General features: G+C 44.6%; 1 protein-coding gene across 1 annotated transcript in view; it reads right to left on the bottom strand.

Annotated features, from left to right (window-relative positions):
* The window catches only part of AXIN1 (axin 1), an 89062-nt gene that overhangs the window by 43839 nt on the left and 19261 nt on the right, over nt 1–25962 (bottom strand). Inside the window, 2 exon segments of the mRNA XM_029576653.1 lie at nt 21658–21754; nt 22125–22265. Coding sequence (XP_029432513.1) covers nt 21658–21754; nt 22125–22265 — 238 coding nt within the window.

Consider the following 25962-nt stretch of genomic DNA (forward strand, 5'->3'; position numbering starts at 1 on the left):
TGTGCAACCTGCGTGCGCCGAGCTCGGAGGGAACTTTCTTTCCACCCCCCCCCCCCCACACCTTCCCCTCCCTAACCCACCCCCCCAGCCCTATCTAAACCCCCCCCTACCTTTTGTTGGCAGATTTACGCCTGCTGAAAGCAGACGTAAATCTGCGCGCGCCAGCGGGCTGCTGGCGTGCCATCACCCGACCCGGGGCTGGTCCGGAGGCCTCGACCAGCCCCCGGGCCGGCGCCACACCCCTGGACACGCCCCGCCCCTTTTATGAAGCCCTGGGACTTGCGCGCGCCGGCGGCCTATGCAAAATAGGTGCGCCGGCGCGCGAGGGCCCTGCGCGCGTAAATCCAGCCGGATTTACGCGCGCAGGGCATTTAAAATCTGGCCCACAGTGAACTTGATTAATAGCAGTTAATGGCCTTCTCCAAGAACTTCTCCAAACCTTCAGCTACACTCAACTGCACTAACCATATCCTCTGGCAACAAATTCCAGAGCTTAACTGTGCGTTGAGTGAAAAAGAATTTTCTCCGATTAGTTTTAAATGTGCTACTTGCTAACTTCATGGAGTCCCCCTAGTCCTATTATCCGAAAGAGTAAATAACTGATTCACATTTACCCGTTCTAGACCTCTCATGATTTTAAACACTTCTATTATATCCCCTCTCTCAGCCATCTCTTCGCCAAGCTGAACAGCCCTAACCTCTTTAGCCTTTCCTCATAGGGGAACTGTTCCATCCCCTTTATCATTTTGGTTGCCCTTCTCTGTACCTTCTCCAGTGCAACTATATCTTTTTTGAGATGTGGTGACCAGAATTGTACACAGTACTCGAGGTGCGGTCTCACCATGGAGCGATATAGAGGCATTATGACATTTTCTGTTTTATTCACTATTCCCTTCCTAATAATTCCTAGCATTGTTTGCTTTCTTGACTGCCGCAGCACACTGAGCCAACAATTTCAAAGTATTATCCACTATGATGCCTAGATCTTTTTCCTGGGTGGTAACTCCTAATATGGAACCTAACATTGTGTAACTACAGCAAGGGTTATTTTTCCCTATATGCAACACCTAGCACTTATCCACATTAAATTTCATCTGCCATTTGGATGCCCAATCTTCCAGTCTCACAAAGTCCTCCTGCAATTTATGACAATCTGCTTGTGATTTAACTACTCTGAATAATTTTATATCATCCGCAAATCTGATTACCTCACTTGTTGTATTCCTTTCCAGATCATTTATAAATATATTGAAAAGTACCAGTCCAAGTACAGATCCCTGAGGCACTCCACTGTTTACCCTTTTCCACTGAGAAAATTGACCATTTAATCCTACTCTGTTTCCTCTTTTAACCAATCTGTAATCCACGAAAGAACATTGCCTCCTATCCCATGACTTTATCAGGCTTCCCTTTCCTACCAAGCTGTAACGTGCACGTGTTGGGTTGTTCTGCTGGAGCTCCGGGGTTCTATAACCTGCACTAATGCCTTGGCTTTTTGATGCTTCCACTTTCCTTTTATTTATTTCTGCAACAGGGTATTTTATTAAACATTGCATACAGATACGAGTCAAGAGCTCACAATTTAAGGCAATGAGAGATAAAGTGAGTTTCCTTGGGTCACAAGGCATGACGGGGGAGAAGCAGGATCTGAACCCAGGTCTCCTGCTTTACAGCCCATTATTTTAACCATAAGGCCACTCCTGCCCTTCACAGACTAAGGTCAATAATTTCATTCTGAAGTGTTTGGGGGGTGTGTACATATACCTCTTGCCTCAGCTATACGAAGATCCTTTGTGTCTTTTCACTAAGCACTAGTTTAACACTTTTTAAAGTTTTTGTGAAATGACTTGCATTTTTTGCTGAAGGATTCTGCTTTTTTTTTTTTGCCATTAGTTTTTTCTGCTTCAGGTCTGTTCTCCTCTATTTTTTAAATGAAGTGTGAATTCATCAAGATATGTAGAAATAAAAAAGTCAACAAACAAAATGTAGGCAAGGCCTTTTTCCTGGACTTAGTACATTTTTGACCAGCTTTTGAGAGTTATGCATCCTTCATCAGGTCAGTGCAAAAACTTTTTTTTTTTTTTAATTGACACAAAGGACCTCCAGAGAGATCGGCAGATCAGCTGACAGTGAACTACAGAGAAATAAAACTGTTAAAGCAGAAGTAACAAAAAAAAATTTAACTAGTTATAAAAGTAACAACTAGAGAAGATGAAGAAAAAAAAAAAGGAATTAACAGGATAGATAAAATCTTCCCCTAGAGAATTAGTTCCCAATCTGGATTCCATGAAACCATGCCAGGGGGTCCGCCAGAAGGGATGCAAGAAAGTTAAGCTGGGCGAGTGAGAGATGGGGCCTTCTTTTGCCCTGGAAACTTCACCCCCACATTTACTGCAGGTCAGGAGGAGAAAGGATATAGAGTAGGGCCATTTCTATCCAGTAGGAGCCTTAAAGGAAAATTAGTATCCTTAACCTGATAATTTTCGTTCCTGTAGTACCACGGATCAGTCCAGACTCCTGGGTTTTGCCCCCACCCCCCCCCCCCCACCCCCACCCCTCTAGAAGATGGAGACAGAAGTTTAGCAACAAACTCCGCCTTATCTGGGCTGGTGCCACCTACAGTCTGGCAGTATTACTTAATGTCAAAGCAGAATGGATTATAAAAAACCCCAAACTATATACAATAACCGAATAACTGGAAAAAATTGGCTCATGTAACCCCCAAATGGGATCAGCACCCAAGAGCTGCAGCACAACGCAACCGGTCTGCAAAAGCAAGAACTAGACATGAATACAATAGCGTGGACTCTCCAAACTGGTAAGACCCTAAATAGGGCGGGGCTCTGGACTGATCCGTGCTACTACAGGAACGAAAATTATCAGGTAAGGATACTAATTTTCCTTTCCCTGTACGTACCCGGATCAGCCCAGACTCCTGGGATGTACCAGAGCTTCATTTACTTGGGATGGGATCCGGAGAGGCCCGCACGCAGTACCCCTGCTCCGAATGTCCCTGTCCCTGACGCCTGAACATCCAAACAGTAATGTCTAGCAAAGGTGAAGAGCGATTTCCACGTAGCTGCTCTACATATTTCCTCGGGTGACACTTGACGACTTTCCGCCCAGGAAGCCGCTTGAGATCGAGTAGAGTGAGCCCGAAGGCCCACAGGCAATGGCCGCCCGCTTAGCAAATAAGCAGAATTTATGGCCTCCTTTAACCAACAAGCTATCGTGGTTTTAGAAGCTATATTACCCCAACGAGGTCCACTCCAGAGCACAAAGAGATGATCTGACACCCTGAACTCAATGGTAAGTTCCAGGTAGCGGAGCAAAGCTCGGCAAATATCCAACATCCTCAATTCTTTATAATCAGGGTCCGACCAGTCTTGATCAGAGAAAGCTGGAAGCTCCACTAACTGATTCAAATGGAAAGAAGACACCACCTTGGGAAGGAAAGATGAAACCGTATGCAGGGAAATGCCCGAATCAGAAATCCTCAAAAAGGGTTCCCTACATGACAACGCTTGAAGCTCCGACAGTCGGCGAGCTGAGGCAATCGCCACCAAAAAGACTACCTTCAAGGTGAGATCTTTCAAAGTGGCCCTACACAAAGGTTCAAAGGGTGCCGAACACAAGGTTTTAAGAACCAAATTCAAATTCCAAGACGGACACTGTTCCCGTACAGGCGGTCTCAAATGCTTCACGCCTCGTAAAAACCAGGAGACATCCGGATGCGCTGCTAGGCTCAGCCCATGTATGGTACCATGCAAGGAACAGATCGCGGCCACCTGTACTCGTAAGGAACTCCAGGACAAGCCCTTTGATAAACCATCCTGAAGGAACTCAAGATGTCCAAGACTCCCGCACGGGTAGACACAACACCTGTGGCGAAATACCAAGCATCAGAAACCTTCCAGACCCTGACATAAGACAAGGAAGTGGAGACCTTACGGGACTGCAACATTGTAGATACCACCGCATCCGAATACCTCGGGACTTCAGATGTTTCCTCTCAAAAGCCATGCCGCTAGACACAAGCATTCGACCTGATCGAAATAAACTGGACCCTGATGGAGAAGGACCGGCAGATCCAGAAATCTCAGGGGACCGTCAATGGCCAGATTGGTCAGATCCGCGAACCATGGAGACCTCGGCCACTCGGGAGCGACGAGAATTACTTCCAACGGATGCACTTCTATTCTGCAAAGAGTTTGGCCAAGGAGGAAACACATACAGTAGGACATCCACCGGCCAGGGGAGAACCAGAGTGTCCACGCCCTCCACACACGGTTCCCTGCGGCGGACAAAGAAGCGTGGCGCCTTGGTGTTCCTGAACGTCGCATTAAATCTACTCAGGGTGTTCCCCAATGAGCACAAATGCGATGAAAGGCTTCGTCCATGAGCTCCCATTCTCCGGGTTCTATGCAATATCAACTGAGGAAGTCCTCTCAAACGTTGTCGACCCCAGCAATGTGGGAGGCCGCTATGCTGAACAAGTTCCGTTCCACCCAAGAGATCAGCAACCGAGCTTCCAACACTACTGGTTGACTCCTTGTTCCTCCCTGCTGGTTGATATAAGCCACTGTGGTCGCATTGTCGGAGAGGATGCGTACCGACTTGTCTCGGAGAATCGGAAGAAATGCCTGCAGAGCCAACCTCACCGCTCTGGTTTCTAGGTGACTGGTGGACCACCAAGCTTCCTGCGAGGACCACCTGCTCTGCACTGACATCCGCTGACAAACCGCTCCCCAGCCATAAAGACTGGCATCTGTGGTGACCATCGTCCAATCCTGAATTACCAAAGGCACTCCCCGCCTTAAGTTGTCCAGGTTGAGCCACCAGGCCAGACTGGAGCGAGCGTATCCCGTCAGGGGCAACGGAAGATGAAACTGTTCTGAAACTGGGTTCCAGCGGGACAGTAACGCGGATTGAACAGGCCTCGTGTGAGTGAAAGACCAAGGAACTAATTCCAAAGTCAATGTCATGGAACCCAGCACCTGTAAATAATCCCAAACTATTGGAGGAGACCTTGGCTAGCAAGGCCCGAACCTGACCTTGAAGTTTGATCACACGCTCTTCCGTGAGGGATACCGTGCCCTGACGAGTGTCGAACAAAGCTCCCAAAAACTCCAGGGACTGTGAGGGAGTCAGTCGACTTTTGGACAGGTTGACTACCCAACCAAGGTTTCGTAGCAACTGCAGCACCCGCTGGACAGCTTCCTGACAATGCACCTCCAACTTTGCTCGAATCAGCCAATCGTCCAAGTATGGGTGGTCCAGATATCCTTCCTTGCGGAGCTGTGCTGCCACCACTACCATAATCTTGGTGAAGATTCTGGGTGCCGTGGCCGGACCGAACGGAAGTGCCTGGAACTGATAGTGATGCCCCAGAATGGAGAAATTTAGAAAACGCTGATGATCTGCTCAGATGCCAATATGTAGATAGGCTTTGGTGAGATCCAGAGATGCCAGAAATTCCCCTCGTCTCACCGACGCAATGATGGATCTTAGCGTTTCCATCCAGAATCGAGGAATCCGCAACATCTGTTGACCCGCTTGAGATCTAGAATGGGTCGAAAAGTTGCTTCTTTCTTGGGGACCACGAAATAAATGGAGTACCGGCCCTTTCGAAGCTCCTCTGACAGCACTGGAATGATGGCTCCAAGTTCGCTGCAGAGTTTCTTAAACCACTCCGCACTTTGTGCCTGGGCGCAGGGAGAGACCAGGAACCGCTGGCGGGGCATATGTGCAAAATCTAACGCATAACCGTGTCTTATCACAGAGAGGACCCACTGATCCGACGTTATTTTGGCCCACTCCTCGTAGAACAGCGTTAGTCTGCTGCCCACTTCTGGGACCGAGAAATGAGCCGGCTGCCCATCATTGTGAGGTCTTTCCAACCGGCGCACCCTGGCCAGAGCCAGGTGTATCGAAACGCCGCCCCCGAAAGGACGGAGTGTAGGACTGCTGTCTACTGGCATTGTGACGAAAGGAAGAAACTGATCCTCTGGAAGTCCGGGTCCGTCGACCTCCGCGAAAACTGGAGAGAAAAGCTCCTCTCGACTTCGGCTTATCCTCCAGTAGGTGATGCCCCTTATTCTCACCTAAGGACTGGACTAGGTCCTCCAGCTCCTTGCCGAAAAGGAGCTTACCTTTAAATGGCAAGGAACCTAGCTGAGCCTTCGAAGACACGCCCGCAGTCCAGTTCCGGAGCCACAAAAGACGCCGAGCGGACACCGACAACACCATGGTCCTGGCAGATGTGCGAAGCAAATCATAAAAGGCATCCGCACTGTAGGCAATGGCAGCCTTCAGACGCCCTGCCTGTAGGGTTTCTTCCTGGGATAAGGATTCGCTGGCAAGGAGCTGCTGGACCCAACGGAGACCTGCTCACAACGAAAAATTACTACATATCGCTGCCCGAATCCCCAGGGCGGAGACTTCAAATATCTTTTTAAGCTGGACTTCCAGCTTACGATCCTGTAGGTCCTTCAGGGCTGTGCCCCCTGTAACCAGAATGGTGGTCTTCTTTGTGACTGCCGTCACAGCTGAATCTACCTTAGGAACCCTCAAATGTTCCAAGGCCTCCTCAGGTAAGGGATAAATCTTATCCATGGCCTTAGCCACCTTCAGTCCCAAGTCCGGAGTGTCCCACTCCTTAAAAAGTAAGTAGGGGGAACTGCAACAGAGAGGAGTGGGAAACCATTGCCCTACCGGGAGAGACTCTCGTTTGACACCGTTACCCTTGGAACAGCTGCAGGTCTCGGCGGCTGCCCCGACCCGGAAGGAGGTCCCTCGGTCACGTGAGCAGTTCGTGTCTGCTGCTATAAAATCAAGCGGCAGACACTGGAAGTTGGGAACTGCAACAGAGAGGAGTGGGAAACCATTGCCCTACCGGGAGAGACTCTCGTTTGACACCGTTACCCTTGGAACAGCTGCAGGTCTCGGCGGCTGCCCCGACCCGGAAGGAGGTCCCTCGGTCACGTGAGCAGTTCGTGTCTGCTGCTATAAAATCAAGCGGCAGACACTGGAAGTTGGGAACTGCAACAGAGAGGAGTGGGAAACCATTGCCCTACCGGGAGAGACTCTCGTTTGACACCGTTACCCTTGGAACAGCTGCAGGTCTCGGCGGCTGCCCCGACCCGGAAGGAGGTCCCTCGGTCACGTGAGCAGTTCGTGTCTGCTGCTATAAAATCAAGCGGCAGACACTGGAAGTTGGGAACTGCAACAGAGAGGAGTGGGAAACCATTGCCCTACCGGGAGAGACTCTCGTTTGACACCGTTACCCTTGGAACAGCTGCAGGTCTCGGCGGCTGCCCCGACCCGGAAGGAGGTCCCTCGGTCACGTGAGCAGTTCGTGTCTGCTGCTATAAAATCAAGCAGCAGACGGCGCACTGCCGCCGTCGGCGCACGCTGCCTAAGCCGCGCGCTCCGTAAGGGGCGCGCGGCTTGGTCCGGCTTAGGCCGGCGAAGGCGAAGAAGGCGCCAAGAACGTTACACCAGTGCAGTGGTTACCAGTCCTTACATCTGATTCCGATACTTGAGGATTAACAGAACTGTGAGTAGATCCCTAGCTCATTGAAAATATTACTTGAATACGATGCCTCATACGAAACGTAAGGGAAAGGTCAGGCAGGAGTCCTCAGTACCTGCCAGACCGAACCCCATACAAGCAATGATTACAGGGTTCTACTCACCGTCGGGAGTTATAACCCCGGAGAGGCCTATTATGGAGGTAGAAAAAGAGCTAATTTCTCCTTCATCGGGCGAAGTGACTCTTAGTCCCGGGGCACCAACAGTACCGATTCCCCCTCGGTCTACTGGCTATGCCACTGAACCAGACTTTTCAGACATACGGAAGTCGATGTTACTGGAAAGTCCTATTGAGGAGGCACAGGGTATAAAGCCAGTATGTGCGAGTGTGCTCGAAGGAGCAGCGGGTCCATCATCAGAGGGAGAATATATTGTCGGGGGAAATAAGAAACCCGACGGGAGAACAAAAATTGCCGGAGAACTTATTTCCTCTCCCGATAATGGGATCTTTGACAGACAAGGAACTATTGTTCAAAATGTTATTTCCTCAACCCCTACTTATGTTGTGTCTCCTCCCAAACAGGTTTCCCTAGAAATGCTATGGCAAGCAATAACGGCTTTACAGTCTAATATTACAAATTTAAATGTAAATATTAAGGAGATGCAAAATGTGATATTAAATATAAACCCACTGGTTACTAGTAACAGCTCAACATTAATAAGAGTAGAAGAAGAATTAAATTCGGTAAAAAATGTGCAGGCCAGTATTATCAAAGGCGAAAACATCATAGCTAAAAAAGTGGAGTCTTTGGAAAATGAAATTCGATATTTAAATCTTAGGATAATTAATTTCCCTAAGTGTAAATTAATTTCAGCAAGAGAACAACTAAAAAATTATTTTGTGAATATCCTCTCATTTTCATCTGAAGACTTACCTTCTATAGCTAAGGTTTATTTTATTGCACAGAATAGCCAAAATGCAAATATAAATCAGGACCAACAGGAGTTAACTTTAAATGTCACAGAATTAATTGAGACATCTCTTAGTGCCCAAGTGGAGAATAGGGGTACCCTTGTGGTAAAATTTTCTCGGTCCGAGGACAGAGATAAAATTCTTAAGGTTTATATGTCTAATAGGACCTCGCTCTACTTGGGCCAGAGAATCTGGATTTATCCAGACATAGCAAGGGACACCCAAGTCAGGCGGAAAAAATTCATTACCTTAGCAAATATAGCTAAAACTTATGGGATACGAACTGTAATAAGATTTCCCTGTAAATGTCTGATGTGGGTGAGGGGGAAAAAATATATATACTATGAACCTTCTGATTTGGAAAAATTTCTAGAAGGCCAAAGGGCCCGAGGTGATGAGGAAAGTAATGTTAGCCAGCAATAACTGTTTGGTTTAGTAAATTGGCCTGACCAGTTTCTGTTACTATATGTTTGTAATTATATCTTCTTTTTCTTTTAGAATTATGCTCATTAGCAATTCCCCTATATTGTTTGGTAAATGGGAAGAGGAGATTTGTTTTATGTAATGCTAATTTGAACTGTTTGGAAGTAATTAGAAATATGTTAATCCCCTTCCCTTGAAAATAATTTCATTGTATGGAATTATAATAGATGTTTTGATTTTTGTTTTATGAATTGAAATCAGAAATAAAGATTTAAAAAAAAAAAAAAAAAAAAAAAGTAAGTAGGTGGCTGAAAAATGGAAAGGAAAGGATGTAGGAGGCCCCCTGAGCCCTAACACCTCAGAGTCTGTAGCGCCAAGCCAAGACTCCTCTTGAGGAAGCTGAATGCCTAGCTCCCCCAGAATAGCAGGTATTAGAGATCCTAGCTCATCCCTGCAATAAAGCCACACCACCTATGGATCATCGTCGTCTGGACCATGGGCTCCATCTTCGTCTTCGGAATCGTCCTTATCCTCCGATTCCGAAGACGAATCGGAATCAGTCACCGGGGGTCTTAAGGGCTTCGGCCGCTGCTCTAGCAAGGAATTCGCTTCCTGCGGAGCCCGAGCCCGCTTAGGAGGCCGGGGCTGGGAGTCCGGAATGAGAGGCCTCTTTTTTCCCCATCTTGCGGGCCTTAAAGGCCTTATCCATGAGAAGAACAAATTCTGAGGAGAATAACGAATCCGAAGAAGTGTCCTCCGCCTCCCCTACAGCAGTATCTGCAGGCTGAAATCTGCTCTCTTCCGTAACCCTGTCCCCCCTCAGGGACTCTGTGCTGCGGGGACAAACTGGGAGGAAGATCCTCCTCTCCATGCGTAGCCTGTGCTGCTGAACCCATGGGTGCGAAGGAGGCAAAATGGCGCCCAACGACGGAGCCGCCGACCTCGGGGGACCCAAAATGGCATCCGGACCCGCGCTGCCGGGAAATGGAGGAGGAATTGTCCCCGGCAGCTCTCCAAATGCGCCCATCACCGTCTGGATCCGAAGCACTACCCCCTTCGGGGCTGCAGAGGCTCCCTTGTCCCCGGAGACACACACAGTGCTCAGGCTCTCTCTGGACAGCCGCGTGCCGCAGGCCCGACACACGGCCCGACGCGGCATGGAGACCAAATAAAAAGACTTCTCGCGCCCTGAAAACATGGCGAAATGGCGGATAACCACTCCCCCGCGATCAGGATAACCCCGGAGAACAGCCGTGCCAAAAACAACAAAGGACGGTAAAAAGTTGTTTTGTTTTTTTTTTCAAGTACCTGTCCGGCGCCTCTGGGTACTGAACCAACTGGGGGGAGTGAGCCAGGCTCACCCCCAGTAGTATGAGTGTTGTTTGAAGGGTCCTCAACCCACAACAGCTACAGCCTCTGGAACCAGGGGGGATGGTCCCCTCAGGACCTCACAACGCCCTGGGAGGCAGGAGACCTCGACCTGCAGGAACACACTGCGGTCTGTCTCCTTTCAAAGAAAAATCTGTCCCTGTTTTGTTTTGTTTTTTAAAGATTACTTTTGTCTAACCCTATCTAAACAGCTAAGCCCTAACTCAGACTGTAGGTTTGGCACCTCCTCCACCTGCTGGAGACAGAAGAATACTGCCAGACTGTAGGTGGCACCAGCTCAAATAAGGCGGAGTTTGTTGCTAAACTTCTGTCTCCATCTGCTAGAGGGGGGGGCAAAACCCAGGAGTCTGGACTGATCCGGGTGCGTACAGGGAAACCTCAGTGTCACATCTCCAGCAGATGTAGGGAAGAGAGAGACCGGATTGTAACTGTCGAGAGTCATAAACCTCACCGTCGCACTGTGAGGATGTAGGGAAGAGAGGAGGCAGAGTGAGGCTCTCAGAACCTTCGGCAGCCACTGTTGCACCCTGAGGAAAGCAGGAGAAAGCAGGGCGATAACAGCGATGAGGAGCATTTCCTGCTACTGACACATTCTCAACCACTGGCCCTTCAGAGAGAGAGAGAGAGAAAGGGGAGAGGAAAGTTGCACCAAAAAGGGAGTAGAATGAGTTCTAAAATGGAGTCATTTTTCAGGGAGGGGACGTTTCAAAACGTTTTATGTGGGTAAATACCTGTTTACCAATGTAAAAAGCCCTTTGGAAATTGCTATTTCCCCACCATTAAGGGTAAATGAGCCTGTGCTGCAAACACCACGTATATTTTTTACCTGCAGAGAAGAAAGTAGCCAGAGTGAGGGTGCGGGACAGAAAGTACGTGTAGTGGTTTCATTGTAAAATCCTCGTGCATATTTTCACCCATTTGCTTTGTACCTGCTTCAAAGCAGATGCAGAATACACGGCTGCAAAATTCTGGCTTCCCCCCACCGGCCTGAGTTTTCTGTGGGCAGTTTCCCTTTGAAGATCAGATTCTAGTGCTGATTTTCTGTCAACCGGGAACTTTTTTTTTGGAGCTTGCTTTTCCCCATTTGCAGCTGCAGTGGGAGGTGGAGGCCACTGCTGGCTTCGACCTTCAATTATGAGGGCAATTTTTATTTACTTATTTATTTGCTGATTTTATATACCGTCATTCGGTGAAGCCATCATAATGGTTTACAACAATTAAAACAAAATACGGAGAATGTGATAAATAAGAACATTATTACAATCCAAGATAAAATAATAACAAAAGAACATATGTAAAAAACAATTAGTAAAATAACTAGTAAAATAAAATAAACGAATAATAAAAAGATAATAATTCTTAAGAGAGCATTATAACAACAAAAGGTAGAGTAGTATAAAGTAAGAGGATGCGAAGGGAGAGTGCCTTATTTGGAATCGTTGTAAGCCTTCATAAATAGCCAGGGTCTTAACCTCCTTTTTAAATATTTTTAGATTCAATTGTAAACGTATTTCTGTGGGGAATGAATTCCATATCTTTCGGCTTGCAAATGAGATCGCACTTGTGAGAGCTGTGCAGATCGTACCGATGGAATAGATAAAAATCCTTTGTTAGCTGATCGCAAGTTTCATTGGGGTGTGTGAATTTAATTGCTGTATTAAGCCAGTCAGTCTGATCTTCATAAGAACATAAGAAATTGCCATGCTGGGTCAGACCAAGGGTCCATCAAGCCCAGCATCCTGTTTCCAACAGAGGCCAAAACCAGGCCACAAGAACCTTGCAATTGCCCAAACACTAAGAAGAACCCATGCTACTGATGAAATTAATAGCAGTGGCTATTCAAATATTTTATAAAGAATCGATAAAACCTTGTATTCTATTCTGAATTTTTTGGGCAGACAGTGAAGGATATTAAAACTGGAGTAATGTGATCATGTTTCTTGATATCAGTTAAAATGCTGGCTGCTGAATTCTGCAGAATTTGTAGTGGGCGAATTGTGGATAAAGGCAGTCCTAGTAAGAATGAATTACAACAGTCTATATTAGCAAAAATAAGAAGTTGCATTACTGCTCTGAATTCAGAGGGGTTTAGGAAAGGCTTTAGTTGCCTCAGGGTTAATAATTTATGACATCCCTCTTTAATTTTGGCAGAAATATGCAACTTAAGATTTAATTCGCTGTCTATGATAACTCCCAAATCACGTGCATGTGGTACTGGATGAATTTTGGATTGTTGATCTTCAGATTTCAGTGGTGGGAGGGGATTAAGGGTCATTTTTCTACCTAGCATTATAATTTCGGTTTTGGAAATGTTTAATATGAATCTCAGGTGAGTTAAAAGTTGCTTGATGATAGATAAATACATGGCTTTTTTTTATAGGTTGCATCGAGAGAGTTGTGTATTGGAATGAGTATCTGTCAATCATTGGCATATATGTAGTGTGTGAGACCGAGACCAACATGTAGATGACAAAGGGGAAGCATGTAGATGTTAAATAATGTAGTGGAAAGTGAAGAGCCTTGTGGAACACCAGTTTTAAGATGAATTTTTTCTGAGAGGGTGTTATTGATTTTCACTTGAAAATTACGATTAGAGTTAGGAGGAGAACCAATGAAGTGTGTTATTTGCAAGTCCAATTTCTGTTAGGCAGTCAAGAAGAATGGAATGATTTACTGTATCGAAGGCGGCAGAAAGATCTATTAAGACCAATAGATAGTTTTGCCCTTTGTCAAAACCTCTAAGGTTAGTGTCAGTTAATGAAAGAAGAAGGGTTTCAGTGCTGAAGTGTTTTCTGAAACCTAACTGAGAAGGGTATAGTATATTGTTTTTATCAAGGTGTTCTGTCAGTTGTTTTTGTATAACTTTCTCAAGATGTTTTGCTAGGAATGAAAGATTCGAGATAGGACGATAATTATTAAGAATGTTGGGGTCAAGGTTGTCTTTTTTTAAGATGCAGATTTTTTTAATCACTGCAGATTTCAAAATTTCAGAGAAATAGCCTTCAGATAAGTTAATTATTTGCACAATCGGGGTAATAATTCTTTAATTGATTTCAGCATCCGATTTCAGTTTAGATTAGTAAGCATTATTTAATGGTAAGTTTCGTATATTATGAATGAGGCGAATCTATTTCTTTTGTTATGGCAAACAAAAATTAAAGAGAAGCGCATGAGGGTCCACAAAAATATCTGAGGATGAAAAGGGGGTCCAACATTCCCTGAAAGGTTAGGAACCCCTGCCCTATAGTATTCTCTGACCAAAATGTACCACGAAGCAGTAGCTCATATAATGAAGCTGGAATCATTTTTATCCCAAACGACACAGCCAATGATGCCCACTGATGAAATCTGTAACATTTTGTGAATGTACGAAAATATTTATTAAGTATCTGCTTCACTGATTTCTCAACCTTTTCTGCAAACAAACCTACTTTTCTGGTGGAAAGTCTGAAACCTCTTTTTTTGTAACACAGCTCTTTATCCATCTCAAAAATAAAAGCATTGAAGCCAACAGCCCTTCTTATTTGTTCCAAATAAAACGAAGAGTCGGTTTGGTCTAAAGAAGTGCTCGTTTCTTTCCAAATAAAATGTTAATGTTCTCTTCACATCCATAGCGTGCAGCTTTTTTTTTTTCTTTCTTTTGATTTGTTGGCTTCACACATAAATTGAGGCGCCCACTCTTTTTGTCGGATGTGAAAACTGGAACATCCTTCGTGTGAAAAAAATGTTATGTATGGAAAAACTGAAAACACCACTTGTAATTCACTATTATTCTGTATTTATGATTATGAATGCTTTTAATTTTTGTACACTGCTTAGGCCTTATTTGTGTTAAATGATTAATAAATTTGACAAGTGAAATGAAAATGAGCATAATACTATGAGGAAAACTACTTTGATTAAAAAATTATGAAATCATGGCCACTGGCTTATAAGGTGGTTCCATAAGAATGCTTAATACCAAATTTAGACTCCGTCGTTCCATGTAAAGATCACAACAGTTTACAAAAGTAACGTTCCTAGCTATAAATCAACAAATAATGACGGGTTTGAGCGGCAGTATTCATAAACAGGCATTAACATCTATCAAATGAAATGTTCCAAAACATACTAACTAAAGAACTAGGACATTAAAATAATATAACAGATTTCACATATTAGTCAGTACGTGAGGTTGAGATTCTTACATTCTCTCAATGAATTGATTCCTCATGCTTCAATTAGTATCTTTTGTCCTTCTTGTTATTGTAGCTCTCTACATTCTGATGTTTTTAAGTTAGGTTACATGCCATATTTTCAGCTCACATATATTCTAACCAACATTTAAGCTTCTCATCCTACTTTCAAGTGCATCCATGGCCTTTTCAACCTGCTCATCTGTTCCTTCTCAACAGCTTGCTCTCTCCGCTCTCAGTCCTGCACTGATGATACTTGTTTCCCCACACAGGTCACCTCTTTGTGAGTATCCTTTCATTGGAATAAACTTCCTTTTAGTGTCCAAGGGGATGCCTCCTTTGATAATCTTTTACTCAAATCTTCTAAGTAGGTAAATCTTAGAATCTGATTTCCTCAGATTTTTGTCCTGGCTCCACTACTGTTTGCCCTCTAATGTATAGCTTTCATTTATTGTAGGTCACCATATAAAAATAAATAAACAAATTTCTTCCATACACAGAACGTTTTAATGACTTTAATGACCTCTCTTTTTCTTTCCTTTTCAAACTCTTAAGTTGGCAGATCTAGACCATTGGACATTTCTACTCAATTGTTCTTTTTTACTCAATTAAACTCTGGAATTTGTTGCCAGAGAATGTGGTTCGTGCAGTTAGTATAGCTGTGTTTAAAAAAGGATTGGATAAGTTCTTGGAGGAGAAGTCCATTACCTGCTATTAAGTTCACTTAGAGAATAGCCACTGCCATTAGCAATGGTTACATGGAATAGACTTAGTTTTTGGGTACTTGCCAGGTTCTTATGGCCTGGATTGGTCACTGTTGGAAACAGGATGCTGGGCTTGATGGACCCTTGGTCTGACCCAGTATGGCATTTTCTTATGTTCTTATGTTCTTATGTTCATCTTCCATGAGACATGAATGGTTAAACTGGCTAGAAACCATTCTGTCCAACATCAAACCTTGAAAGCTTCCAATAGTATATTCCGATTTTCATACTCCCGGCTTTAGGAAATTACTGTGACGAAACCGCTAATGTCATTCTGCCAGACATTCTTGTTTATGATCTTTCCTTTGAATACACGGCGGAGAAGCTGATGTGCAGAAGCTTCTCTAATTAGGGACCACCCATCTTGGGCTCAATCTGTTCAAAAGATTTGCATCTGTAGTCAAGTAGGTTCAATTTAAGAAAACTTTAGAGATTTTATTTTATTTAAGTTCTTTCTCTGAATCTATCAGAATACTGAATCCCTAGCTGGGGAAATGAGTTTGAGAGAAAGATCTATTTTTGGAACCGGCCAGCTCTAAATTAGAACATTTTGTACTATCATCATGTGTAACTTGGTCCATGGCACCATCCCTATCATGAATGCAATAATCCCTACTAGGTAAAGACACTTTTCTGAATACCAGCTATTGCTTCACTAAGATTATCGTTTCCTCCACACTAATACAATATATAATGGCAGATAACGACCAACTGGCCCACTTAATCTGCCCAGATATTCTGGTATACATCAATAAGGATACAATCCAGCTAGCTGCCATAGAAACTTGGTCATTTGTATCCTTACCCACATCAATTTTTGTTGGTCTCTTATTTGGTTCTCCACAAGTTCCACACCCAATACAACACCCAGCATGCCTCCTTCCTCCAAATGTCTTACCACCAAGCTTTGTAATAATCTAAACAGCTAGCAAAACTAGTGAAGCTGTTGTCCAAACCTCTGGCTACCTTGGTCCCATGACCTTTCTGGACAGTATTAGGCCACCCCCAAACTCTTGGCATTCAGCAAGTAGGTTTCAATTTGGCTATCCTTATTCCTCCTGCCTGTTTCCAAGCCGCTACCACACTGGGAAGCCCACAGTTTGAGGACTGCTTAGGGTGAAGACATTTTTATGGTAGCACCGCCTGAGGAAACCTACCCCGATTCTTGAGTCATATGGCAGCATACAGCAGAAAGGACAGAAATATACTTCTGTAGACTGTAATCTGGTTTCCACGAGCAGGACAGCGTTATCTCTGCCAGGAAGCTTTGCCCTTGTCATAAGTTTTGTTGTTCTTCCAGGAAGAAAAAGAAAGATATGCATATTTCCCCAACATCATGATGGACTTCCCAGCTAAATCCTTAGCAGATGAGTTGCATCATGATTTGACTGAGACAAGATTCTTACCCATAGGGGTGCCACAAAAGAGGAGACTCTTGGACTCCCTCAGAAGCATTTCACAAGAAGAACAGAAGCCGCCTGCCCTTGTAACTTGGATTCAGTCATCACGTTTAAGGCAAAATCCTTCTTAGAGGCTTCTGCCATAACAATCAAAAGACTCAAATGGCATTCATATGAGTGCAAGGAACTGATGGAATTAGAGGGACCTACTGAGAGGTTTGACCAGAAGGAAAGGGCTGACCTCACAGAGATGGGCAGATAAGAGATTTACTATCTCTGAGAAGAGGCTTTCCAATTCAAAAGGCAGCATCACGCATGGAGAATAGAAAGATCTTGCTTCTGTAGCTTGGAACGTTTCTCATTCACAGCAGCAATTTATTCTTAGATTATCCTGCTTGCTTCCTGCCATTTGTGTCCCAGGACACAAAAGCAATTCAGATGGCACAACAGGCTCTGAGAAGAGACTCTCTCTAGCTGAGGGGAATATCTGATAGGAGGGACAGAGTCTACCTGCTTCAGCAGACTGCAGCCTGTGGCCATGCTGCTTCCTGCCTAATAGGAATCCTCCTTGTGTACTTCTACTATCACATACAGAGACCTAAAAGAAGGAACAGTCTTACATGAATCCGGGAGAACGGGGGGAACGTGGGTGCTAGATCTACTCAGTGGCATCGCTGGATATTGGAAAGCTGCGCTTCCACAGAAGGAAGCCTTGGGCTCTGTCAAGTGATTGTATCATGAACCTCAAATATTAAAGCTGAGTCTCTGTGTGACAAGGTACAGTACTAAAGGGATCGATATGAAAAACAATCCTGAAACAGATTTCTCCTATTAACGCAGCCAGGGTACCTGCTACCGGTTTAAAGTTAGAAGGCTGCAGATTCAAATCCTGAGATTCCCTATTGGGGGGGGAAAACCCCAAAAACAAACAGATTGATACTGAGCCTTCATGCTCTGCAACTGCTATACGGAACTACAAATATTATTTAAGTCCAGTACAGGTACAAAACCTCATGACCTCCTTGTAACATGAACTAGTTTGACAAGGACAGAAGAAATTTTTTAATTGAAAACCTGAAAAACTGCCTCTGAAGTTGTTGCTGCACTATCCAAATCATGGCTGCAGTTCTTTCTGAGAGCCGTGTAGTATCCTCGAAATTAGAAAATATGGGAGGGCCTTGGAATCCTAGATATCCCAAACAAGTAATGCCCACAACCCATCCATCTTGAATTGTTTGAGTCTACGAAGTCAGAAAACACTGCAACCAGGTGACAAGGCTTAACCGGGACTGTGAAACCGTCACAGTTACTGCTGGTTTGTGGCTTTCCCGGACATGGGAGGTTTTGCTCTGCCATTTCTGTGTGTTAAGAGCTGTTAGGAAAAATGGAAATAAGGTCAGCTCTATTATCCTTCTAAACACTCTTTGGCAATGCCTGCCTGGCACTAGGTTTGCTTCTGCTTGCTCTTGAAGCAACAGAGCTTTTCTGCTCTCAGACAAATCTTTCACCTATTTTGTCAAATCTGTAACCAGAAATATGGGTCCTTCAAAAAGAAATAGCCTTCGGCGGATCTTGGGAAGAAAAGTCAGCCGATCACAAATTTAACCACAGACCCCGCCGTACTGCGTCACCTGTTGCCATCCATCTGGCTGCCAAGAAAACAGGATCATATTCTGCAATCACTATGAACCTTGAGCTACTCACAGACTGGAGCAGAGTGGGAATTCTTCTCCAATCCCTTCCCTTCTTAGATCTTTTACATTTACTTTCCAGTTGCTGCAGACACCATACCATGGTTGTGGTATAACACAGCAATAAGGCAAGCTGAACAAGAACACTGTTCTACTCATTTTTTTATTTTATTTTTTTTAAGGAATATGAATTGCTTTGACCTGATTTCTGAGGCAGCTAATCAGTGATTCAGATTTCTAGTGGTAAGCTACCGAACATGATTCTGTCTGCCTCAGCCGATTAGTCAGCTTTTTTCCCCTCCCACAGAGAGCGTGCCACCCTCCCACTGACCTAGTAATGCAATAGATGGGGTAAGCTCAAAATCACTCTGTTTTCTTCATACATTTGACTGCCACAATCATATACTTGGCTGCATTACTTTGAGAGTAGATGAGCCCTCAACAGAAACAGCAATATGTCTGATCAGCTTGCTGCCATGGAGTTTATATCGAGGCCTAATTTCAGATCGTCACCTTCTCTTTCGACAGCCGCATTAACTTGTAAATAATTTAATTGGTGTTAGGGTTCTATCAGCAGGTACTCTGCACGGGTTGCCCCACCCTTCATGTAAATCTTACTACTACACTTGGCCCAATGGCTCGGATATTCCCCTCTTTTGCCCAAATACTCATGGCTCCTCCCTTCTAGTTGTTACCCTCCCGCTTGCCCTTGCGTAGCAACACTACATCCGCGCTAATCCCTTGGAACTTCCTCCAGCTGAAGAAAGCGGCAACGGGCATGGCCAACATATTCTCGAGCTCTTTTAATATCTGGCAATGCATCCACCATGTCCCACACTGCCTTACCCAGTATAAGAACTTCAGGCACCTCCTCTTCTGCAATTTGGTTTACAGTCGTTTTCTATCCATCACTGCCATTTCCTGCCGTAAGGCCGCTGCCTTCCCTCTTTAGGAGCACCATCCTAGGTCAGATTAATGGCCCCACTGAGCCCAGCCATCCCGTTTCTGACAGGGGCTAATCCAAGTCGCTTGGGACATGGGCGTGTCCCGCTGATCCAGAGAGACCGATTACCTGCTGTTCACTACCAGAAGTAAGAGGAGGCTGTGCCTAAATCTACCTGGCTAATAACTGTTCATGGATCTACCCTCCGGAAACTTCTTTAAACCTTTTTTTTTTAAACTCAGCTTGTGGAATACCAGCCTTGACCATATTCTCTGGCACCAACGTATACATAGAAATGAAATGAAACAGAAATGATGGACAATCGGCCCATCTAGTCTGCCCAGCACGCTCCCACACTTATTTTCCCATACTTATCTGTTTCACCAACCACCAACTTCAGGGCTCTTGGTAACTGATTCAAATTTCCTGCCATCTCCTGTCATTGATGCAGAGAGTAATGTTGGAGTTGCATCAAAGATGAGCATAAGGCTTAATGGTTAAGAGTAGTAACCACCGCATCAAGCAAGCTACCCCAATGCTTGTTCACCCAGATTGCACAGATCGATGCCTTGTTGGATGATGTCTGAATGTAAATCCTGTTTTCCTCACTTCCCCCTACCGCTGAAGCAGACAGCAACGCTGTATATGCTTTCAAAGTGATGTATCAGGCTTAATTGGTTTAGGGTAGTAACCGCAGTAATAAGCAAGCTACCCCCAGCTTACTTGTGCACCGACTGAAAATATACTCTCCTAAATTTCTATTCTGCCAATACTGGCCCTTTTCACAAGTTCTACTCTCGCCCTTGGTCCTACCTATTTCCCCTTTGGTTTTTCACCTCTCCCTTATATATCTAAGGAAGGCTTTGCCTTCTCTATTTATAGATTGCATAAAAAATGTCTCCTCTGCTTGGGCTTTTGTTCTGACGACGACGTTCCTTGCCTCCCAGAATATTCTGCCTCTTCTTCCCTGTACTATTTGAATGCTGACTTATTAGTTCTCTTTCTGCTGCATCCTTAGTCTCTTTTTCCTTCTCCCTTTGTTAACCAGCCTTACACAGAGACTTCCATTTTCATTGTTCCCTTTTGCTGCCGAACCCAAAGTTTTTCTGTATGCTTCAGCTCTCCGATTTCTATTACTATCACCGAATCTATTTTCTTTTAATTTGCTTGTTGTATCATTATCCACTGATTATTTTGTTACTATTGTTATTTTTTTCCCTTGTCCAATTGTATTATTTCCTCTTGGTTTGTATTAGTTGTGTTATCATGTATTTATGCTTTAACCTTGTACCTCATTTTGAGCATAATCATAGGAGAGATAAAAAAAAAAAAGAATTAAAATAACTACTCATTTTCAAGACAGCCCTCTTGCAGTCTAAACACTTGTCTTAGTGTGATTCGATTCAGTTCATAGACTGATACATAGGTGATATGGTATAGTTACCCTAAATTTTCTCTTGCTATGAGATTAGTGGAATTGTCTCCATTTGTCAGTAGCAGATCCAGCATGGCCTCCCTTCCACTAGTTTCCTGAGGAATGCCCTGTGTAGGGTATTCAGGACTTCTCCACTCACTGAAATTCACCAAGCTCTACCACAATAGCGTGAGGATCCAGAGGAGCCTTCTCCTTGTTAGTAACCCACACCCAAGGGATGCACAGGACCTTATTATCAGCGTGCAATGGTGGTTCTTCACCCTTTATCATCCCAGCAGTGTGAGGTGCCCTGAAAGGCCTTACCACAACAGACAGTCACCCAGGCGCACCAAGAATCTCCTTGTTCACTGGCTCCTCTGTTACACAGAAGTTGCTTATGGAAAAGCATGCAAGCTGCCTGCCCATTCAGCAGCAATACACTGAGAGGGTCCATCAGTAGTGCAGAGGACCACAGTATACATTCACTTTCCAAATGCCACAGAGACGGTCTTCTTTGTGACTGAAAATGATCTGAAAAACACCTCAGGGAACCCTGGTGTGGCAAAAACGTGCATCACAACAGCTTGCAAAGGTGCATCCCAATGCTATTCACACCAATAATCTAAAGGAGAAAAATATCACATAATTCTGTAATTTCATTGTTGGTCTTGAATCCTGCAGCAAAAGATATTCTTATAAGATAGACTTGTGGGAGAATACAGAATTTCATTTACACTTTTACATTGTCACACCCGTTGTGCAGGCTGGCATAATTCACTGACCCCCCAATGTCCAGGAAAGAATATGGCACAAATTCAAACCCCTCTGAGCTTCTCAATATCATTAGAATGAAACATTGACAACACAGTGCAGGTAACCAGCACAAAGCAGGGTGACAGCCACAGAGGCTGCAGCTACTGACAGCACAAAACAAGAACTGGCTCCTACTTACAGGAATGTGAGGTAGTGGCACGTGTCCATTTGCTTTGGCACTTTCCTGCATCTCTCGGCGATGCTGCTTTCGAAGACGGTATGGAGGGATCCCATCCCTAATAAAAGCACAGCAAATGTGATTTCTCGGTAAAACAAGCAGACAGCTCTAGCCATAAAGTCACTATTAAAAGCATCCGATCCTGGCCCCAAGGTCAGAAATACAGATATGGAAACACTGGCCCTCTGGTCAGCACTATATTTGACATCCGTTCCAGCGGTGACTATGCATATGGGGAATCGTGGACAGAGAAGGTATACCCCCATAAGTGACTGTGGAATAGGGGAACCAGGGACAGAGGCAGCACATCCCACAAGTGATTATACATAAGAGGATCCAGGGACAGAGGCGGTATTTCATACGAGTGGCTGTATGTAACAGAAAGGTTACTGTCCTATCATTTCTTTTACATATAGAAAGTTCCTTACAAGCTGCTGTCTGTTAGTGACATGGTGTCTGCGTCGCTTGACATGCTCTGCTGCTCGCTGTCATTAGCACTGGTTGCTGGTGCGAGAGCATACCCCGTGTTAACGTAATAAGGGTTAGCAGGCTCCCTCCACGTTCCGTGCCTAGAGAAATAAGAGAAAAACAGATTAAACAATCATTTGTAGCCTTGTCCTATGACCAGGTGTGAAAGGTCACCTTCACTAAACCTGGTGATGGGGGCTCCTTTCCTCCTCCAAGTCAGAAGGTCGTGGTGGGCCCCTTGCTGAGCTCGGAGAAAATATGGCACTTTGTGGGCTATTTATAATGGGAGAATGCTCAGCAGTATTACAGTTGTTCAGGCAGCCGGTGTGAACCCCCATCTAGCAGCTCAGGATCAGGAGGAACACAGCTGTTCACAAGCAGCTTTCCATCGCTTGGATCACACCTCTGCGGCATCCCTTTATCTGGTGCCCTGCGATGGACTCGGCAGTGATATTTCATAGAATAACTGGCAGCTCGTTTAAAAGACATCTGTACACTTTTATGTGCTTTACAGCATATTTCAGAGGTACACCGGGCACACAGTAAGGGCAGCCCTATAGTGTTTTCATAATTTAGAGGGCTGTTATGACTGACATTCTTGAAACTCGTCCCCTGTGATCTCCCCCAACCTCTGGGAGCAGGTCACAGATTCCATCCCACTCACTGTATCCGATTGCTTCAAACTGGCCCAAATCACATTTATTAAAAATTGTTTATATTTCACTCTAATGAATATAATCATTCTTTGCAGATTAACAAGTCAAACATCTAACCATACTACTACAAGTTACAAAATTCATTCTGAACTACCCTATGTCCATAAAAGGCAAAAGGAACAAAACAGAAATCTTAGCTAAAGTTGTGAGCAAAATAAAATGCTTTGGTCTGTTTATGAACATCTTTAAAATCAGAAATGTCTCTGACTGACTGAGGGAGGTTACGCCATAAAGCAGGGCCACTCAGGCCCAGCGCAACCGGGTGTGCATACCGTGCATTTGCAAGGGGTGGCACAACCGGGGGGGGGGCAGCAGGCCGGAGGTAGCAGGAGAGGCCGCAGGGCCACCGGCAGAGCTCAACCTGCCGGTGGCTGAAGGAGAGGCCTGTGTTTTTATTTGTGTGCGCAAACACCTGCGCACAACTTCTGCTCCACCCCCCACCCCCCCAAGCAGGAAGGCCGTTGGCCCATGGTGTAGCTCATCCCACCATGGCCAAATGACAACAGGAGGCCCTGTATGTATATGTGTGAACTTGTGTTTGTGTCTGAGTGAGAGCCTATGTATGCTTGTGTCTGTGCGAGAGCCTATGTGCCTGTGACTGTGTCTGTGAGAGCCTGTGTGCTTGCCTGTGTGCACATACAGGCTCTCATGGGCACAAACACACACACATACATAATGTATCTGTAAGGCAGAAAGTCTGTGTATGTGTGTGAGAGAATGAATGTGTTATTGTGCATGTGTGTGTGAGAGGGAAGATTACATTTGTACGGCCCTATCTCTCTCAATCCACGATGATCTCAGGATGACTGGAAATCAAAACTTCCCAGGTATGGACAGCAGACTTTTAAATCCTTATTAGTTTTATTTATTGAGTGTAATTTCATATTTCTTTTCTTTTGAAATATTTAATTTTTTTTGGGGGGGGGAATAGAACATTTTTTAATTATTGGATTTTTTTATTCATCAGATGTTTTGAAATATTTTATTGGTGTCTGGGAAATTTTGGATTATTTATTTTATTTTATTTCGGATTTTTATATACCGGCATTCGAGACCGCAGTCACATCATGCTGGTTCACATAAAACAGGGGTGCATAGTAAAACATTAACTATAACAATGGTGCGGAAAAAGGCAGTTACATTTAACAGGGTGACTAGAACTTGGCGAAGAAGGAAGAGAAGAGACAGGTTATTAATTCAAAAAAGGCTAACGATAGTAGATGGAGTTGAGGGATTACGTTGAGGTGTTAAATCATTTGGAGTCCGGGAATGCTTGTAAGAATATCCAGGTCTTTAGTCTTTTTTTGAAGGTTGAGATGCATGGTTCCAGTCTGAGATTAGGGGGGATGGAGTTCCATAACGTTGGACTGGCTGTAGAGAACGCCCGATCTCTTAGCGTGCTGTGTCTGGTAGATTTGGACGGCGGTACCTGTAGCGATCCCTTGTATGCATCTCTTGTCGGTCTTGATGATTTATGTAGTCGGAGAGGGATCTGTAGGTCAATGGGAGCCAGTAGGTGGATGTTGGATACTCATATTCATTAACTGGTTTGAAATATTTATTCTTTTTACAAATATGATTTTACTATAATGATTGATCTTTTATCTTTCTTGATTGTATTATTTAATGTTTTATGAAGAGTGGAAATGTTCCTGTTTTTCCATTGTTCTGCTGGCTTGTTGTGGGTTCCAGTTCAGTTCTTCTCAGCACGTTTCTGTTGATACTTCCTGATCTCTTCATTCTGTATTTGGTGAGGGTCTATCTGTGTTCTGCATATGTGACAGAGGTGAGGGGGGAGGAGAGGCGTGTCGGTTCTTAAAAATATAGATTGAAGGAGGGAGCTGGACTTTATTTGATGGGCCCGGAACAAAGACTGAATGAATCGGTGGAGAGGGGAAGGGTGTTCACACAAGGCAGGAAAAAAACTAGCACCAGCCCTGGGGCCACTGATGGAAAAGATTTGCCTATGGGTCTCCTGTAGCCGAGCTAATCTGAAAGTGGGTATAACCAATACTGGGAGGCTGAATGCAGCAGACATGATGGTACTTATTTGTGTATCAGGTCATTCAAGTAACTCAGGGTTTCACCATTTAAAACTTTAAACTCCAGCATAGTGACCCTAAAACGTAATCTCTGTTCCACAAGAAGTGCACAGAGATGCCTTTTGTATGACCATATTTCTCCGCAACTCGTGACAAGGTATGCAGCCACATTCTGCAACAGCGCAATGCATGAATTGTTAAAGGGGAGCCCAAAACACAAGATATTACAGTAGTCAAGGGCCCTCAAAACCCAAGATTGGACTACCATATGAAAATCTTTCACATGATGACACAATTAGGGATATGCATTCAGGTGATGTAAATGGGAAATATGATTCAAATAAGTTGATTTTTGGTTCAAGTTTGAGTCTTCTGAAGCAAAAGGTCACAATCCCCTGAAAAATCCTTTTAGTCTCATTGAAGTCTATGGGGGAGGCAAAGCCAGACAGAGCAGACACAGCTGGGGATGGCACAAGGAAGGAGCAGGACCAATCATGTTTTAACACTTTTTCAACCAGCCAATCCCAGCTGGCAGCTGTATTGATTGACTTCTTCATTCTTTTTAAGATGAGAGTGAAACTATGAGCACCAGTGACCATTTTGCTCTCAGATATCCAGCTGTTGGATCTCAGAGAGAGAAAGCAAAACTTTTTAAGACTCCTTGCTTCAAATATCCAGAGTTAAAGAAAAGATTAGGAAAAAAGATTTAGAGGAGAAAACAAGGTATGCTCTTACAGTCACTGTTACAGAGTCCTAGGCTGTGCTGCTAGCAGAAGGAGAAACTATAATCTCTCAGTCAGAGAGTTAGGGCGGAACCGTATACCATCATCAGGATAAGACTGCACTTCTCTTTCACAGGAGGCAGGCAGCATGTACCAGTGTCTGTAAGGAACATACACGAGAAGGAGTGGCAGCTTGCCTTCTCTGCATAAAAAAAGAGTCAGTGTCACAATCAGGCCCATGCAATACTGGAGCGCGAAAAACAGGCACTCATGATTGAGCGCCCGCTTTCCTAACGCGCGCCCATCCACCTCACCCGG

This window comes from Rhinatrema bivittatum, chromosome 14 (genome assembly GCF_901001135.1).
Source record: "Rhinatrema bivittatum chromosome 14, aRhiBiv1.1, whole genome shotgun sequence".
In the NCBI taxonomy this organism is placed as follows: domain Eukaryota; kingdom Metazoa; phylum Chordata; class Amphibia; order Gymnophiona; family Rhinatrematidae; genus Rhinatrema; species Rhinatrema bivittatum.